The sequence below is a fragment of the Accipiter gentilis genome, chromosome 28, assembly GCF_929443795.1.
Source record: "Accipiter gentilis chromosome 28, bAccGen1.1, whole genome shotgun sequence".
In the NCBI taxonomy this organism is placed as follows: Eukaryota; Metazoa; Chordata; class Aves; order Accipitriformes; family Accipitridae; genus Astur; species Astur gentilis.
In genome coordinates this window covers 6,543,771-6,562,551 of record NC_064907.1, presented here as the reverse complement: position 1 = coordinate 6,562,551, position 18,781 = coordinate 6,543,771, and the positions used below count along the sequence as shown (strand labels likewise).

General features: G+C 43.7%; 1 protein-coding gene across 1 annotated transcript; it reads right to left on the bottom strand.

Annotated features, from left to right (window-relative positions):
- Window positions 1–350: 350 nt before the first annotated feature.
- On the bottom strand, window positions 351–14,512 carry HNRNPU (heterogeneous nuclear ribonucleoprotein U). The gene is made up of 14 exons (XM_049830858.1): window positions 13,551–14,512; window positions 12,361–12,472; window positions 12,158–12,231; window positions 9,587–9,726; window positions 7,962–8,061; window positions 6,731–6,843; window positions 6,050–6,313; window positions 5,698–5,817; window positions 5,083–5,211; window positions 4,553–4,721; window positions 3,780–4,019; window positions 3,129–3,331; window positions 1,885–1,956; window positions 351–1,474 (listed from the first exon to the last, which is right to left on the bottom strand). The coding sequence occupies exons 1-14, from the start codon at window positions 14,296–14,298 to the stop codon at window positions 1,421–1,423; spliced, it is 2,538 nt and encodes an 845-aa protein (XP_049686815.1). The 5' UTR covers window positions 14,299–14,512; the 3' UTR covers window positions 351–1,420.
- Between the last annotated feature and the right edge of the window lie 4,269 nt (window positions 14,513–18,781).

Genomic DNA, 18,781 nt, shown 5'->3' with positions numbered 1-18,781 from the left:
TCTCCATGACAACCCTCCTTCTGTCCTACCCCCCGTCCAGTTTATTCCCCCGCTCCTTCCCTAATGTCTATTTTACAATAAATAGGTTAAGTGGATTTACATGATGCAAATGCAACTCAAAAGACTTCTGCCCTATACATATAACCATGTTAAGCTGTGAGATTATACACGTGATATATCTCTAACAGAGCAACCACCAGTTTAGATTTTTTCCAAGAAACACAAGTATTTCAGCATGTACACAGTAATGACTTTAAAACTGTCCAACATCATTGCTTTCATACATTCTCTTCCTCTTTATAGCCTTAAAGGGATTTTAGACCTTGATGGCAACAATCCCAAAACAAGAGTAAAATGAATTTATTTTATTGCAAACAAACGTCTAGAGTTAAATTTCTCCACCCACTTTCTTTAAAGAGAAAAGGAATCAGCAGGCTAAGGAGATACACCCATTTGAGAATTGACATGATTAAAAATTAGCTATAAAATGGGTGACTCACAGTTTCATTAGCTTACAAAATGGTGGAGTAACTACTACAAGCACACTAGGTATACAGTATTTTGTGGGGAAAGAGTTATACAGACACACAGCTAACTTCATATAGATCCCATTAGACAACTGGATTTACAACAAGTTTTGTTTAATAAGAAATGGGCAAAGCCAGCTTCTTTTCAGAATCAAAATGCAGAACAAATGGAAAAGAAATTATGGTGTTGTACCTTCACAAGTTTGAGCCTCCACAAATAATGCAACCAAGTTTTACAACTTTAAGAGCTTCTACATACACTCCACCTTCACTATTTAGCCCCAGGTTTCCTCTTTGCCCCCAGCATCTCATTGAGTTCCAAATGTTACAAAAAAGTCCTAGTTATTGCCAGAAACTTTTACCTCCCCGTCCTCCCCTCCCCACCCAGAAGCTTCATAGAGAGGATGGAGTGTAATATCGAGCTTTACATAATCTCATGGTATTCATGAGGGCTACTAAGGAGCCTCCGTATGAATCTGGTTGCTAACATTTCTATCGTATTGTGACATGACTCACGACTGTTTCTTAGAAATTGGGGGATGGGGAAAAAGGAGAAAATTCTTTAATAAAAAGACACCAGGTACAAAGCAACGTTTTACTTTTGTTGTGGTAAAAAAAAAGTCACATTTTACAGATAAAATGTAGAACCCTGAAATACTGACACATTCTCTTATCGTGCACAATGCTGAGGTTCTCTTACGAATCACTTTAAAACTGCAATTAAAAATGTACAAAAAAAGAAAAGAAAAAAAATCAACCCACAAAGCTTCTAAAAAAGGAACCCGCAGGCACTTCCTCTTGTGGAATGTTTAAAAAGTTAGCCTACTAAAGAAAACAGTCGACTTCTTGTGAAGGTTTTGGAGAAATATGTATCAGTTCATTTATTTGGGTATTCAATAATATCCTTGGTGATAATGCTGACTCCATGGCTTCTGACCCCAGAATTGCTGCAATAAATGGATAAATAGTTAATTTTAACCTGTAATCACATAATGGTTACATTTCTTACAGAAAAAAAGCGTTTAACAAACATCTAGTTCTGGAACTCGAGAAGATTAAAGCCCTCTCAAATAGCATCAAGTTCCTAAACAACTGAAGGCAGTTGAGAGTTCACTTCGCAGTAGTAATGTGAAGCCAAATACTACATGCCATTAAGACGGGTAAGCCACAGCTGATATTTGATATATCAAGACCATCAAGTCAGATTAAGTTTTGCACAGAAAACTATTTATAGTGATATTACCCAGCACTAAAAGATTCTGCTATCCAGTTTTGATTACACATCTAATTATTTCAGACAGCATTTTGAAACACTCCAGTTAACAATCAGTGAAAAGGTAAAGTTATGACTACTTACACCCTGCTGCCACTGGTTGTAGCCCTGAGATTGGTTTTTGTAGCCACGATTATTTCCCCTTCCTCTGAAGTTCTGCAAGAGGACAACAGTTTTTAACTACTTCATCTATATAGATTTTTCAGAAGTGTACTAATACCAATCCTCCTATTGCCACCAAACCATCACAGACCATATGGAATCTTTCAAATACAAGGTATCAAGGCCGAGGTTAAAAAAACAAACCCCAACCACCCCCCTCCCCCCCGCCACAAAAAACCCCAACCAAACAAAAAAAACACACCACAAAACCCCAAAAAACACTAGAACACCAAAAGCCTCTCCCCTCCTCCAAGCAACTGCTGCTTAAACATGGAGCAAGAACCCCAGAATTAATAAGCCAGCTCAAACTGTTGTTGTCAGTGTTCTGGAAAGCTGGCTAATCCAGTTTTGACTCACCCTATTTCCAGCTGCTGAACTGCACCAGGACAACTAAAAATACAAGAGCTTGCCTATTTTTAGTTAGGAAAGGCTGTAGTTGCTACAAGGATGTGTTATCTGATCAGACAAAAGATATGGGTCATACAACTCAAAACGGAAGACCTAGTGCACAAAACTTCAAGTACAATTTACGGTACAAAAAAAGGGACATTGATACTAGTAGATAAAATAGTGCATTTCCCCTGTTTGTCAGTATTAGACAAACCTGAGCCATGTTTACTAGCATGGGCTCCATCTGCTGGCTCTTCAGTAATCAAAATTATGTTTTCAAATACTTCCACTGATATTCCATCAGTTAAGACCATGCCTACGATATCTTTACTAGTTATGTTTGATACCGGACACCAAAACAAAGACTCTCTCCAGAGCTATTTCCAGCAAGTTCTCTAAATGCTTGATAAAGCTACATCTTGACCCTAAGGCCAAACAACAGTTACTACTGTTTGGAGAAAAAAAAAATTAGGAAAAAAAAAAAAGAGAAAAAAGTCAAACATCAAACACAAGCCTTCACACACACGCCCTAAAAATCTTCATCTTTAACAGTACAGAGGTACAGCCTTAACATGGAACCCCCACATCAGCATCAGAACTTCTTAGGCCATGTTCAGAGCTCTGGGCACACACAACAAACTAGAAAGCTAGGCCTTTCAGTGTGGGATTAGTGTAGTACCACAACCAAGTTGGTGGCTATTCACAGCCACCAAACCTTTCAAACATTATCATCCGAATTACTGTAGTTTAACTAATAAATCCCCCCAAAGCATCACCTGGTTGTAGTTTCCCCTGTTGGGCATTCCACCTCTGTTATAGTTGCCTCTGTTTGAGTAGCCACCTCTGCTTGGAAAGACAGGGCCACGAGGATATGGGTAGCCAATTGCACCGCTGCTGCCACCACCGCCACCGCCACCGCCACCACCTCGCTGAGGCATGTTGCCTCCCCTCCTGTTGTATCCACCGCGATTACCAGGGACTGCAGGGAGAGAGTTACTTCAATCAAGTAATTGTTAGGTCTCCAAATATTTCTTACATGAACATTATTGTTCAAAATAACGATGGTATAGAAATAAAACATCCAAATTCAGTATAAAAATTTCAATGCAAAGATTAAGTCATCTGGTCATAATGAAAACTGGTAATTTAACCACGTACTAGCCCCCAGTACAGTCTGGCATATAAGCAAACACCAGACCTAACATATAAACTCAAAACTGTGCCTCAAACCACAGGGACAGTGTAATCCAGGATTTTGACAATCCTCACTTTTAAAATTGGACAACTAACTTTGCACCAATACTTTAAACTTACTGAAATTGAAATCAAGGGTCCCACTAAGCAATAGTTGCAATGCAAGTACTACAACCTTTCTTCCCCTGAGCAGCAGCAACCTCCAAAATTTACAGGCTTATTTCTTGGCTCACCTCCCCCTCTGAAGTTGCCACGCATGTTGAATCCTCCACGTCCTCTCTGACCCCTATTAAATTGATTTTTATTGCTCTTCTTGTTCTTCTTTGAGCCAGTGTTCTGTTTCTTTTCTGGTGGAAGAGACTTCTTACTTTCTTCTTTATATTGTTCCAAAAGCTTCTGAGCTTCTTCTTTTTGCAACTCTACATAGATTATTTCATCAAAACATTCTGCTACCTCTGGCAGTGTGAAGTTCCCTATAATTGCAAAAACACTGAGTATTCAGCATCTACATTCAGCTACAACCAAAGCCACAACTTAACCACCTTTCTCCCATTCTTCCTCCCACCCCCCTCATTCCCTCAGCATAGGGACAAAATTACATAATCTGAACATTTAAGAAATGTAACAGTGACAAAAGAAATAAACAGGTCTTCATGGAGTTGCCAGTACTGTTCCAAACCTTGAAAACATTCTGCCTATATCTTTTTTTTCTTTTATAAGCCTCCACTCAGAACACCAGTTTCTGCCAAATATGTCACTTATATGGGGCACTTTATGCCAAGACAGCTTTGTGCATCTGCATGAAGCATATCAGCATAACTGAGTAGTGTTAAGGACTGCAGCAGAGGGAACACAATATAGTGTTGTCCTACAAGTTACAATAGTCTTCCAGTTTTGTTTAAGTACAACTGTTTAAGATAAAGTGATTTTTTAGACTTCACGTTTACTTAATCCTTTAAACAGATACTCAGCATCCTAAAACACAGTATAGGATTATGTTCCATGCCTTTCATTTTGAGAACTGCATGCTCTGGAAGATCTTTTCCCTCCACCTCTGCCTTCTTTTGTGTTCTTTGCTTGTAGTCTTCATCTTTTGGGCAAACAACAACTGCTTTGCGCTGGAAGCCTGCAAACAGGCACATTTTTCTCCTCTGCGCAGCTGCAGACACATTTGTCTGAAAAAAATGCAGTAACTTACTACACGTAGCTGTCATTGTAAGAGTTAAGGAAGTCAACTTATGGTGTATAGACTTCACCTCTACAAGAGCTTGCAATGAAGTTTACAAATAACTGGACATAAAGATGCTGCATAATGCAAAGTTACGAGCTCATATCCACGTGTTAAAACACTATTCCTCCCACATCCCATAAATCCAGAAGTTCAGACAAGCATTTGTAGTAATATCTCAACTTTGCGTCCCCTGAATGAGTAGTAAGTGAAACAACTGCTATTACAATGTAACTTTAATCCCATTTAATTACTGCACTACAGCCTATAACAAAAATTCCTTAACCCTTTTTCACTGAAACTTCTACCTGATCCAAAATGAAATTCCGCTTCTTACGAGCTGCGATCTCAATGAACTTCCCCAGACACTGTGGAGCTCTCTGCAACAGTGTGTTAAGTTTTCCAGTGTCCGCCATCTGCCGCTTAAAACCTGCAACCTACAGAGAGATTTCCCAGAGTTTAAGTAGCCCCGATACACGTGGCTGACATTTGCTAAATGCTTTTCACCTCGCTTCAAGGATTGTTCAAGGCCACAGCTACAAACTCATAATTGAAATTGCCAAAGCCTCCATAAGACACAGAGCTTTATAAACAAAGACACTAGGTGAATCAATACAGCTGAATCTAAGGTATACTCATTACATTACTAATTCAAAGCTAAGCGTTCTATTCTGAGGACACCAAAATAAAGAGAACTAAGAAATAGTCAACTGTTGACTATTTAAGTATGTAGTACCACAAAAAGCTTCCAAATCCTGCTGTGCCATGTATGAGTTAGCAGCTCAGCAAGACAACAAAACTTTAATGGTCACTAGCTAACCAGCAGCTGGTTTCTCAGATTTCTTTGATACAAAGCAAGCCCATGGCAGCCAAAGACCTTGGATTTACAGCAAGTCTTTAGCATACCAAGAAATATCACTTACCATCATTTTGTCCATAATAGTGTTTGTCCCAAGAATGTTGTATTTCCCAGGATTTGCTGCTGCATGTTTGGTAACCCAGGTAGTCTTGCCAGCTCCAGGCAAGCCAATCATCATCACCACCTGTGACAACAGGTTCTGTATTTTAGATACTAGTTCAAAGATTTTCTTTAATATGCAACTTAGACCAGCAAGCCTAATGGAAAGTGAGTGGGGGGGTGATGAAGAGTCACCGGATACCAAGAATTAAAGCTCCCAAACAAAAAGGTCAGAGTGTTGTACAATAGTCTGCTTAAACTCCACCACTTCTGTTCATCTATCTCAACAACCTTGAGATTATCAACGAGAAACTTACCTCACAATCTTTCTTTTGCTCAGGTCCCTTTGGTCCTCGGACCCTATCCTCCAGGGGAACCTTCTGGATGAAGGTATACTCTTCAGGTACAGGAAAGTAAGGTTCCTCCTTCTGACCAAAGTTGAACTCAACTGCACAGTTATGGCAGAGAACATGTGGGAAGAGTGGCCGCCCATCAAGAACTTCCTTACTTATTTTGAATGCAACACCAAGCTCTTGTCCATTCTTGGAATATGAGAGTTCCACTTCATCACCATCAAAATTCTGGTTTTCAAGACAAAGCATTAGTTTGGATAAAATTACTCACCTCGCACTATAAAGTTATATTAGACATTTCACTATATTGGCTATATTCACTCAACTTCTGCAACACTGTTTTATTATAAAGGATCTACTTAGAAGTTTTCTCCTAAAATGAGTTACTGTCAATGATCATCTCATTCAAGATCTGATTATTTTTTTTTCTAAAAGGCTTTAAAGACATTTCTCTGTGAATATAAAATCTTAACACACTGACAACAGTCACTGTTGATAATGCCTGCTATTTCTACCTCCTCCCTATGGTAAACAACTTGTCTTGCTCCAACTTCTTCCTGTATCTGGTTTATGGCTTCTCACATCAAAACAGTCTAAAAATTCAAGGATGTTTTTCCTCAAAAGAAAATATAAGTGAAAACTTACAGCAAAACATCCAATCACATCATTTTCATCAAACTTCTCACCAAAGTCTTCAGTCTCACAATTGCATGTCTTTATTCCTTTTAGAGAATACCCATAAGAAAACTCTTCTTCACCTGAAGAAATAATTTAAACTTATTAAAAATAGGCATTTTTTAGAAATACAATCAATTCACAGCTACGTAAGTACGCTGCTGTTCAGTACGTTTTTTTTAATGCCAAAACAAGCTATGACCCCTAAACAGCTACAGCTTGTTCTTGTATTCAAGAATACTGTCACTTGAGATGGAACAGCAGCATTTCGCCCATCCCAGTTTTAATAGCCTTATGCTGCTGGTTCCAGATTCATGCTGACATAAAAATGAACTGCCACATAAAGACATGAGCAAGTATTTTTAAACTCTGAAGACCTGATTATGCACCAGTATACCTGTAACGTAGTCAGAAAGGCTTTCTGAATTTAGTCTCCAGTAGCACTTACCCCTCCCCATTTTAAAGGGAGTTTAGCAGACATTCAGCCTATGCGACAGCTGAGTATAAAGCTGCAAGGAACAAGCTAACAGAAAGTGTCAAACACAAGGACCCAGGTGGAACTTAAGTACTTAACTAGAAAGCTGCTGCTGCTGTTAGAACATACCAAATTCACACACATTTCCCACAGAGTTCCGTCTCAGCAGCAAGTATTAGTTATAAATACCATTATGATCAGTTCCCATGTATCTAATGAAATTGTACTTCTTCCTAGCTACTTTCAGAAATGAGGATTCTGCCTCCAAGTCAAAAGAATTATAATGTAGCTATCCAGGAATCTTTCTTCACTGGTTAAATCTTATACCATGCCCCACCCTTTAATAATAATAAAAAAAAAAGGGGGGGGGGGGGGGGGGGCGGGACGGGACTGAGAAACCCCTCTTCCTATGTATGACACTACACAAAAAGGAGAAATCCTTAACCTTGTCAGGTCTTCAAAAGAACGTTCTCCACAACCCATACCTGACCACTGAAAGAATTAACTCTCAAATCATGTACTCCTTACAGGCCTGAGTACTTAATGACTTTATTTGGTCCCAGTAATAAACTTTCTTGCACCACAACCAGTGAATGATTCAAGATAAGGCTTCTCAGAACACACGGACTACAAGCACTACGCTTTTCCCATCTGCTTAAGAAAAAAACAACAAAACTTCAACCATATACACAATAATACAAAAGTAACCAAATGTTTAAGTCTTACCAAGCAACATTCCACTTGTGTTCAGTGACCAGCCAACTCGTACTTCATGTATGTCAATGTCTTTTGTATACAGGTGTTTAACAGGAATCTTTTCTGTAACCTATTTTTAAATTATTCATTAAAAGGTGTGTAGCATTTATTAGACACTAACAAGATGGAAACACAAAGGTAACATCTGGAACCTTTACACTTCACTTTCTGCAAAAATAAAACATGCTTAAGTACGTGAAACCACAAGCTAATGAATAAATAGTTGCATCTCCTGACTGACTGAGCAATGAAGATGCAAGATACCATATACCTTCAAAGCACTTAGTCATAGCAGTCCCTCTCAGTGGCCAAACGCCTTAATCCTTTTGACACTGTGTTAAAATCACAAAGATGTATACTTGTATTTAAAAAAAAAATAATTGCCGTAAAGTTGGGATTAATACGAAATTAACTTTTTCAATAAAATGTGGTAATGGATAAAAAAAATTGCTTTACCAAGACTGGGGAAAGTACTACACTCATCCCTTTCCACAGTATGCAGACTTCCTGGGCAAGTTACCAGCTTCCAAGCAACATACCCAGATTCAAAAAAACCCACCTAAAAGCACTGGAATTTGTAGGCAACCAGCTATTTTCTAACTCCCTTTACAAACTTCACCAAACTAAAGTGAAAAACTTATCAGCATCCTACCAGTTTCCACAACTATTCCAGTCAGGTGACAGAGGTGAAACAGATTTGAAAGTGAACAGGGCAATAAATACTGTCATCAATTTCACTTCACTGGCCTTCCAAAGGTATAGGTACCAACACAGAAATTGCTCAATGAAAGAGCATGGAGAATGGGATCACTACCCGCTCCTCATGGTAGTGGTTAGATTTGAAAGTACTAGATGAAGAGAGTAAGCCTTTATATACACAGGCACATCATATGCAAAGAAGCCTTTAAAATTGTTAAGTAATAAATAAATAAAACCAAACTCTGTGCCTCCTGTTCTTCTTTTGCCAAAAAGTGGGAGAAATCTGTTTATTACAAGGCTGATTGCTCTTCGCCATTCTTACCCTTTAGGAGAACTCTCGCTCTCAAAATTCAAGTATCTGCTAAATACATGCACGGCATACAAAAGTCAGAATTATTCAGGTTGGAAGGGACCTCTGGAGGTCATCTAGCCCAAATCCTTGCTTTGAGCAGGTCAAACTCAAAGACTAAGCAGGAACAGAAAAAGGACTGCTGGGATAATTTATATGCCTTAAAAAAAAAAAGCCAAGCTTTCTGTAACCTTCAGAAAGTACATGCAAACTTCTGACTAGCGAATATCAAAATTCTTCCAAGTGTTGATGCATGAGGTGCCAAATAAAATTCTTTGTTCAAAAATGAGATCAGAAGTTACACATTCAGGGCAAATGCAAGGTGCTTTTTTTTTTTCTTAAATGGAAGTTCTTATAGAAGAGGAAGCAGTTTTGCAATCGACCCATCTTTTATCAAGAACCATTTCACAGGCTTCTAAGAGAAGGCCTTCTGAAAGTCCTGTTCACCTGAAATAGTTTCAGCTAAGTCCAAAAAACCTGACAAATATAAGCAATATTTTATTTAAGCATGCAAAACAGTCTCCCATAAAACATCAGTTTAACTCACCTTCATCTCAAAGCAGACTTTGCCTTTGGAAACTCCATAGGAGGCTCGCCCTCCAGCCCAATGGAAAGCAAAGCTTTCCATGGTCAGAGAGGAAGCACTAAACCGGTCTCTTGAGATTTTAAAATGCAGGTCACAGTTATCTGTTAACATAAAAATCATTCTGTTTACTCTTATTACAAAATAAAGTACAGCTGTCTAATGTTATGCATTAAAGGTGATTTCAGCTTTCAAAGGTGATTTTCAAGACAAACTGTCAGCAAGTGCTCAGCATCTTTCAGGAAAGCAACTGAACACATGCCTAGATGGAGCTGCAGGCTGAAGCTCAGCCAAAAATATTAGGAAAAGCTAGCTAACAAGATTAATTTTCAAGGTGCCATCCTCACTCCTGTCACCAAATTCCCTCTATTTTTTTCTATCTGCTTAAAAACCTGAATTTCATCTAATCTGTTCTAACATACTTTTTTTCAGTTACCCGAGATACTTCCATCAATATAGAGCAAAGGAATCCGAGTTGTGCTTTTTGCATTACTTGCTAGATACCTTTTTTGAAGTCTTCTTACCCCTCATGCCCAAACCTAAGGGCAGCTGAGAAACAAAAATACTTGTGCTCCTATTTACTTAAGCACTGAAAGTAGTACTGTCTTTGGTTAATATAGTCAATTATCAAGTCCAATTAGATTAAGCCAATTGAAATAAAGTCAGTTAAGTCAAGTGCAGATAGGTTAAGCACACAGAATGTGGTACAAGAACGTACTTCACCCAAGAACACAATCTGCACTATGAATTCACCTATCGCTCCAAGAACTTAAGTGAAACCTTTGTTTTACAGACTTCTTCAGAGCCGCACACCATGAAATTTCAAATTTATCTTCTAGCAGGTTTCAGAAAGACATTGTGAAATGGTAACATGAGGTGCAGGATATAGCACTTGAATTCCCCAGAGCAAGGATCCATAGAAGAAACTCCAAACCTATTTGACGGTTACAAGAAAGGAGCGAAATGAGCGAGCAGGGAGTTCTGCCCTGGTGTAAAATCCACACGCTGCAAGTACACCAAAATGCAGTCTTCCCTGTATGACTGGTAACTCTCATGCATGAGATCCTGTTTTGTTTGCATACAGCCATCCCCAGTTGCAACTACAATATTTGTGATCCAAGTGTTTTCTCATTAGTACTTCTTTTATTTATTGCATGAAAACCAGATAAAATAATACAGAAGAAACCCACCTGTATAGGTTACTTTTAGAACAACAAATGAGAACAGAATCTGAAATTACAACTTCCTTGTAAGACACAGGCAATAAAAAGCACTTAAGAGTGCTAAACCTCTTATATGTCTGGATCATTACGGTCCAGAAAAGAGAGTGCCAAGTTGTTACACAATTCAGTCTTGAAGCTATGTTTGATTCTGATCTCCAAGCAGTCTGTCAACCACTTTAAACTAAATCACAAAGTCTACCCCGTAACAAAACTTTCTACTAGAAATAATAATAATAAAGTAGCTACTACTCCGTTACTGGGAAAATCAGAAGTTCTTGCAAAGGTGGCTACTCACCAGGTTAGCAGCTAGAAACTTGAGATTTAGTTAGCAAAATGTCAAGGATGGCATATTCAGCAATTTACATAGCTGTAAACTAATACCTCCTTCCATTTCAAAACATTTCTCAGGGGAAAAATCACATGGAACTGCTAGCAAATAAGCCAGATAATGCCAAAACTTAGGCTTTCCTTCCATGGCACTTAAAGAATCCAATGAGTTCAAGCATCACTTATTCAAGTTTTCTAATAATGCACTAAGTCCTTATACTTACCCTCACTAATATAAATGTCAACTTTGCCCCAGTCATGGTACATCACAATAACAGTAACATTTATAATCTGCCTCAACCTCCCTCCCCCCACCCCTGGCACTGTTTGCAGGTACTTGTCAACTTCTATGCCCTTTCTGACCAATTCTCTCTGCCATCCCATTTGCACAAAGCACTCCCACCAGCCCCAAACTCCCAGGTTGCACAAATGGGTCACTTTTAAGGAGGCCTTACCTGATTTTTGTTGTTGTTGTTAAATTTATCAGAAAACATGAAAAAATACTCCACTGGTTGATACATAAATAGGGCCTTAGCAGGTCACACAGGATGCTCACTTCACAAATTGTACTACTGTAATGACCTACACTATTGACTCTCAGAACTTTCTGAAGTGCAAAGCTCATGTACTATATAGTTAGCTTCTCAAGCTGTTTCTGTGAATGTTCCATGCTCACTCGACAGCTGGCCAGCTTAGTTTCCACACTAGATTAGTGTTTTCATTAAGATTTCTTCAGAAAACTGTACAATATCACAGACTTCATAGGAAAACCAAGCTTATTACTGCTAATATAAGACCCATATACCCTTCTGTTCGTTTATATACTGAAAATGGGTGGAAACACCGCTTGCAATTTTTTTTTTTTAAAGTTACGTGGTGGCGAAAGTCAACAAATGTATTCACCCCACGTTTCAGAAAGTGCGGGTTTAAGATTAAAAGCATAACACCACATCTTTCCAGACTAAAGGAAAGCATGTTTACTCACAAGTATCAAGACAAACCACTGTGTCGTCAAAATGTTCATCTTCTTCTTCAACAGGTGGTTGAGGGGACTTGGCCCTGAACAAAACAAAAGCAAAGAAACCAAAGATAATAAAGCTACACGTATTTTCACACTGATAAAATAAGCATTTCTGTACTTTACTTCTCCTCATTCAGAAAATGCTGCCCAGCATCAAGTTTATTTACCTGCTATACTTATTTTCCTCAATGTATTCAAAATATCCACGGCCATGGTCTTCACGTGGTCTCTTCACTCCCCTCTTTTTCTCACCAGGTTTTTGTTCTGTTTTAGCATCTCCTGTAACACAATTAATGATTTATTTTAATTACACAAAGTAACTCTTTAATTGGGAATAAAATCCTATACGACGCTTCCAACTTTGGAAATTGTGAGAACCTACAGCACAAAAAAGGCAATAGCACCGTAGAGAAAAATTCTGCTTTGTACTAAGATAAGAAGTCGTATCTGGAAGACGCAGAACTTGTCTGCTAAATCGTCTCTGATCCGCGACAGAAGCGGCCAGTACACCACCCAGCAGCTGGTGCAGCCCTCGATGTTGAGATCCCCACAGAAAAGCCAGACCGCTCCCAAGCGGTTAAGAAAAAAATTTAAAAAACAAACACCCCCCCCCCCCAAACCCCACAAAACCGGACAAAAACCTCTCCCGCCACGCAAGACCCGCAACCCCCCCCCCCCCCCCCCCCGCCGCCGCCGCCAGCAGGACATTCCCGGCCGCTCGCAAGGGCAGCGATCCGCACGACTGCGCCTCCTCTCGGCCGGCGGCGGCCCGGCCGGCAGCCCCGCCTGGGGCCGCCCGGCTGCCTGCAGGGAAGGGATTCCGCCTCCTCCCTCCCGCCTCCATTGTACCAGGCCTTCCCAACGCCATCCCGTGCGGCGCCCAGGCCGGAAGTGACGTCACGCCGCCGAGCGCTCCTCAGCACAATACAGCGCGCCCCAGCGGCCCCTCCGCCGCCACCCCTCCCCCCCCCTCCCCCCCGCGGCCCGGCGCGGCGGCCCCTTCCCCGCGCCTCCCCCCCGCGCGACGGCCCCTCCTCCTCCGGCCCTGCACAACGGCCCCTCACGGGACCCTCGCCCCCCCCAATCCCCCGCGGGGCCCGGCGCAGCGCCTGGAGGGGAGCACGCGGTGCCGCGCGGGGTGGGGGGGTGGTCGCCCCCCCGTTCCCGTTCCCGCTGGGGAGGCGCCGCCGTCGCGCCGGCCGCGAACGCCCTCACGCGCGCGCCCCGGAAACCGCCCTCCTGGCCGTTGCCACCCCCAACCCCCCCCCCCCCCCACCGCGACGGGGGTTCCCGGGGGGGGGGGGGGGGGGGGAATTAACTGCCCCCGCCCCCCCCCGTTCCCGCTGCGCACACTCACCGCCGGTGGCCTGAGCCCCGGGGCGGCCGCCGCCGCCGCCGCCTTCCGCTTTCTTCTGCTGCTGCTGCTGCTGCTTGGCGGGGCCCGCCGGGCCGGAGGGGGCCGCCGCCGGGGGCCCGGAGGCGCCGCCAGCGCTTTTGCCGGGGGCTTCCTTGGCGGCGCCGCGCGGCTGGAGGAGCGGCGGGGGCTGCTGCTGCTGCTGCTGCTGGGGCTGGGGCTGCGGCGGCTGCTGCTCCCCGTGCCCGTTGGCGTCCCCGGCCGCGGCCTCCTCCTCGTCGGCGAGTTCGTCCTCCCCCTCTTGGAAGCCCTGGTCGTCTCCGTTCTCATCCTCCTCCTCCTCCTCTTCCTCCTCCTCGCCGCCCGCCTCCTCTTCCATGGGGCCGCCCCCGGCCCCCGCCCGCTCGCCGTTCTCCTCGCCCAGCTCCATGGCGTCGCCATCGGCGGCCTCCAGCCCTTCCTCGTCGTCGTCCTCCGCGGTGGAGGCCGCGGCCTGGTCGGGGCCTCCCCCTTGGTGGAGCTGCGAGGCGCCCCCGCCGCTCTCGGCTGCCTCCCCCTCCATGCTGCCGTTGCCAGGCTCAACTGCGCTGCTGGCGGGGCCTCCCCCGCCGGCCTCCTCCTGGTCTAGCGCGGCCTGGAGCCGCTCCATGAGCTCGGCCTTGAGGCCCTTGTCGGAGAGGCGCCGCTTTTTCAGCTCCTCCTTCAGCTCCGACACCTTCAGCTTCTTCACGTTCACGGGCGAGCAGCTCATGGCGGCGGCGGCGGCTCGGTCCCTGGGCGGGCGACTCTGGGCTGGGGCGGACGGCGGCGGCGGCGGCTCTGGGTCGGGGCCCCGGCGGGAGGCGGTGGGTGGGTGGCGCGGCTGGTTCGTGCGGCTGCGGCAGCTGCAGAGCGGACCCGCCTGGCGCCAAATCCTTTCAGCGAGCTCGCGAGGGAGACGCGCCTCGCGGGGCCGAGCACGCAGCACTGCCCGCCCCGCCCCCGCGCACGTCGTCCCTCCTCCCCCCCGCTCCCCCCGCTACCGTAACGGCCGCCCGCGCGCGCCCGTACCGTAAATACCCGCCCGGGCGCAGCGGCTCCGCGCGGATCCGGCCCGCTCTCAGCCGTGGGCCGGCCGGCCGCCGCCGCTCCGCCGGGCCGCGGAGCGGAACCTGAGGGGCAAGAGCGGCTCTCCCTGCCGGCACCGCCCGCTCCGCGCCGGCGGCCGTACCTGCGCCATGTTGGGCAAGGCAGCAGCAGGAAGCGCGGCCGCCGGCACCACCGTTGTCCCCGCTCCGATACGCCCCTTCGGCAAAACGATCCGCTGGGGACTGGAAATCAGTCACCGTGTCACCCGAGCAGGCCTCCGCCCGCCCTTCTGGCGTGGATTAAACCCGAAGAAGGTCCCAGACCAACTAAACGGTCGTCGTTCCGTCCCGTCCGTCCGTCCCGTCCCCCGTCCCCCCCCCTCCAGCCCGGGCCCTGTTTCCAGGCCACAGCCTCGCAGGCCCGGCAGCTCCTTCACCCACCCCCCCCACCCTCCCCCCGCCGGGCTCCCATCTCGGGCCTAGTCAGCGCAGTTTGTGGCCTAAAGGGTTTGAAAACGAATCTAGCTACTCAAAATCGTTACCCTGATTCAACCTTATTAACACAGTTACGTAAGGACAAAGGTAGAGCTATATACCCATTCCTTCACCAGCTGCAGCACTGAGAGGCATCCATGGACGTGATCTTTTGACTACATGGGGCTGGGGCTAGCTAACAAAGCCACGGGGCTAACAAAGCTTTTTCAAGTACATTAACTCTCCTCTGGACAGAAAGCACTAGTCTGGAGCTCAGCACAGAGCTGATCTGCTAACCAGAACTGCTCAGTTTTCCCTCTTTCTCCCTCTGCACAGCATGAATTTGGGGCTCTCCTCAGCCACCGAGTTGTACAGTGGTTGAATTTTTCCAATTTGGTCAAAAGTTCCTTGAAAACAAAGAGCAGAGAGGGTTTCACATGAACAGAAAGGCAGCACTAATCTATAAGTCTGCTTCCTCGGGGAGCCTGGATAAAAAGCTAATTCTCACTTGCAGAAAAAGAAAAGCAAGTCAAACAACTGGAAGATCAGTATGAAGTGCAACAGAAGGGAAGGTGTGTTTGGCATGAAGTTGCCTTGTGTTGGTACAGGTCGCGTGGCCTTCTGAACCAGAACAAATTACGTTTACCTGCGCCGAGAGGAAGGGAGGAGAGATGAGGAAGTCACACTGTTTTAACAGCACAAGGAAAGGCCTCTTCCAAGCACACATGCACACGCACATACACTGCTCTGTCCTCAGTCAGGCTGTATCCCTTTGGAGGAAACATGACTCAGTCGGCAAGGTTAGCTCAACTCGTCACTACACAACGGCTTGTTGGAACAGAGACAGGGAGAACTCCCTCATGCAATACATACAGATGAGAAAAAGGTTGCCAGAACTTTTCCCTTACTATAAATGCAAGTTAGTAGATTTTTTTTTCCTCAGTCTAGTAGGTCAGAGTTGTCTCTATAGGGGAAAAAAAGGGAAAGAGTGCATTAGTGCTAGGGAGAGGTCAGTGCGTGATCAAGCTGCACCAGTATAAACCATTACCTTTGTCCATTTCTTCATGAAAGAGCTATCTTAGCTAGTCTGCTGAGCTACTCTCTACTGTTCTGTCAAGGTGGCAACAAAAGTATACAGGGTTCACCTAATGTCCTATTGCAAGATTACTGACTGAAGCTTACAGATAACTCTGCATTAATTTAGATGTCATCTGCCTGTCCAACCTCCATGTTCTTTTTTTGAATGTAAAAAAAAATTAAACAGAAAATATATCATTAAGTCTTTATGACTTGTATTATATCTGAACCTTAGACAGAGCCCTTCATTTAGACCTTGATCTGGCACAGCCCTCTTCACATGGTGAACTATGCTTCTGGAAGAGCTTCATTGACCTGATGCCTGATAATCCCTCCCACCACTGCAAACTTTATAATTCTTTTAGGCCAGTTTTGGATCCCTAAACATTGCCTTAATTTAGCACATCTGCCCAAATTCACAGCACCTCTGTGTTAAAAAATGCCCTTGTTCAGAATCACCCTAGAGCTGCAGTCCTCACATGTAATCCCATTCCCAAACAATGTCATGTCTGCCTACTTCAGCAACATGCTTATACTGCTTTATACTCCCGTTACCATGGAGAAACAAAACAGCTAACAGCTTTGAGACACATCAGGAGATTACTTACTTAACCTAAAGCATTCAAGCCTGTATATAAAGGCACAAACAAATACATAAAGTAAGAATCATATTTTTTTCCCCAGAAATTTAACACCACCAACCTGAGAATATTTTTTTTAAGTTACTAAGGCTATCTCGTTATTAAACCACTTAGAAGGCTGAACTTTTTTTTTAAGGAGATTAATTCATACCATAGCAGTAAGGGTACTTACTATCTAACCACACACTTAGTTACACTACCAAACAAGTGTAGTAGGACTGTGTTTTCAGACTACAGTTATGTTACCTATTATTATAGAATAACAGTAAATTTTCAGATGTCAGGTAATTCAACTGTGGTAAGAACAGCATTTCTTTTAAAGCTAAGTACATAAAATACACATGTAACTGAAATAGATATGTAACCTTAATGACTGCCTCTCAGTGTAAAAAAAAAAAACAAACCCAAAACTTTTTTTATGTTTAAGTTAAATACATATTTCTTACAAATTTGCTTCTGAGAAAAACTGTCCAAGATAGCTCCCCTGTCCTCTTCAAGTCCTACGTTTCAGGAGTTTGCATCTTCCCTATTCATACTTTGAAGGGGAAAAATAAGGGGATACACTCTCCTCATTGCTGTGCCCTGTCAATTCAGATAGTAGATCCTTCAACTCAGCTTTTCCTAGATCATGCAGATAGATACCAGCCATATTATAAAAATGAGTGTTTGGTAATGTGAACTTCTGAAACAAGAAAGTGCTAGAGGAAAGCACTTTAGCTTTAATTTGCAAAGCTGCTACTTGTATGATAGCAATGGCCATATGAAAAACAAAACAACATTGCTGATAACCACAAGTACTCCTCTATTAAAATGGCCTTTTCTTTGGTCTGAAAATATATGAAAAAAAAAATCTTCCTTTCCATTTAGGTGGAAAGTGACATCTAACCATACATGACATGCAATTCTATGCACTTTATTTATCCATCATATAACATTTTCCTCCCGACTGTGTTACTTTCTAACTTAAAAGAATGTTTTTCTCTCCAAACCAGTCTCCTCTCTCAAATGTAATTTGGGATCCTCCTTCTGGGACTTGGCTCTTCAACAGATCAGTTACTGTGGTTTCCCTCACTTTTGTTTGTGCTGCTTTAGACTTTAATTAGTTGCTTTCCTCACCCGTAATATTCTTTCCATAATTTACCCTTAGTCCTTCCACATCCCCCTCCTCCTCCTGCTTGCCAAGAGCAGTGACGAAGGGATGACAAAAAGAAGAGCAGGCTTTCAGGAGGGGACCTGATAGTCTCGGAAGTCCCATCCCACCTGGGCTTTGAACCTTTCCATACACCTTCAGTGTTGCAAGAGGACCCAGGCATTTATGTTTTCCTAGTTCTGCCCTCTTACAGCCTTGTCAGTCCTGTTATGGCTGTTCTTCTCATGCTTTACCCTATGTCTGACCACCACAATATGCTCCTCCTCTCTTCTGTATGTCCTTAACCCATCTACCCTCAATTAATAGTGCCTTCAGAATTCCACATTCAACACACCATTACTTTAAAAGAGAGTATCATTCTTGAAATACTCTGCTGCCTTTTATGATAGCAGGCAGCATGTGGAGCGAGTCTTTTTCTTTCTCGCTTTTCATCTCTCCTCATGAAATCCTCATTAATCATTATTAGAGCCAGTCAGAAATTTTCAGACATTTTTAAAGTGCTAATTTGTCACAAGCGAGGCTGCATGACAAAGGGTCAGTTCTGATGATTTCTTAGCCCAAAGAACCCCCTATCCATATATCTCCATAGGTAGGCTCTATCTGTGGAGACTCTGCCAGGATGTTGGGAGCTTGTTTTGGAGAAATACCACTACACTCATCCTGTGCTCCTCTCTTTCCCTGACATGCACTACTGCTCACTATCAGGGTGAGGATGCTGAACTAGATTGACCTTGCCTTGTACTATCTATAATCTCTCCATGATATTTTAATATCAAATGAGGTCCAATTAATCTCAGAAACGAGGTGGTCCTTTGCCATAATAAG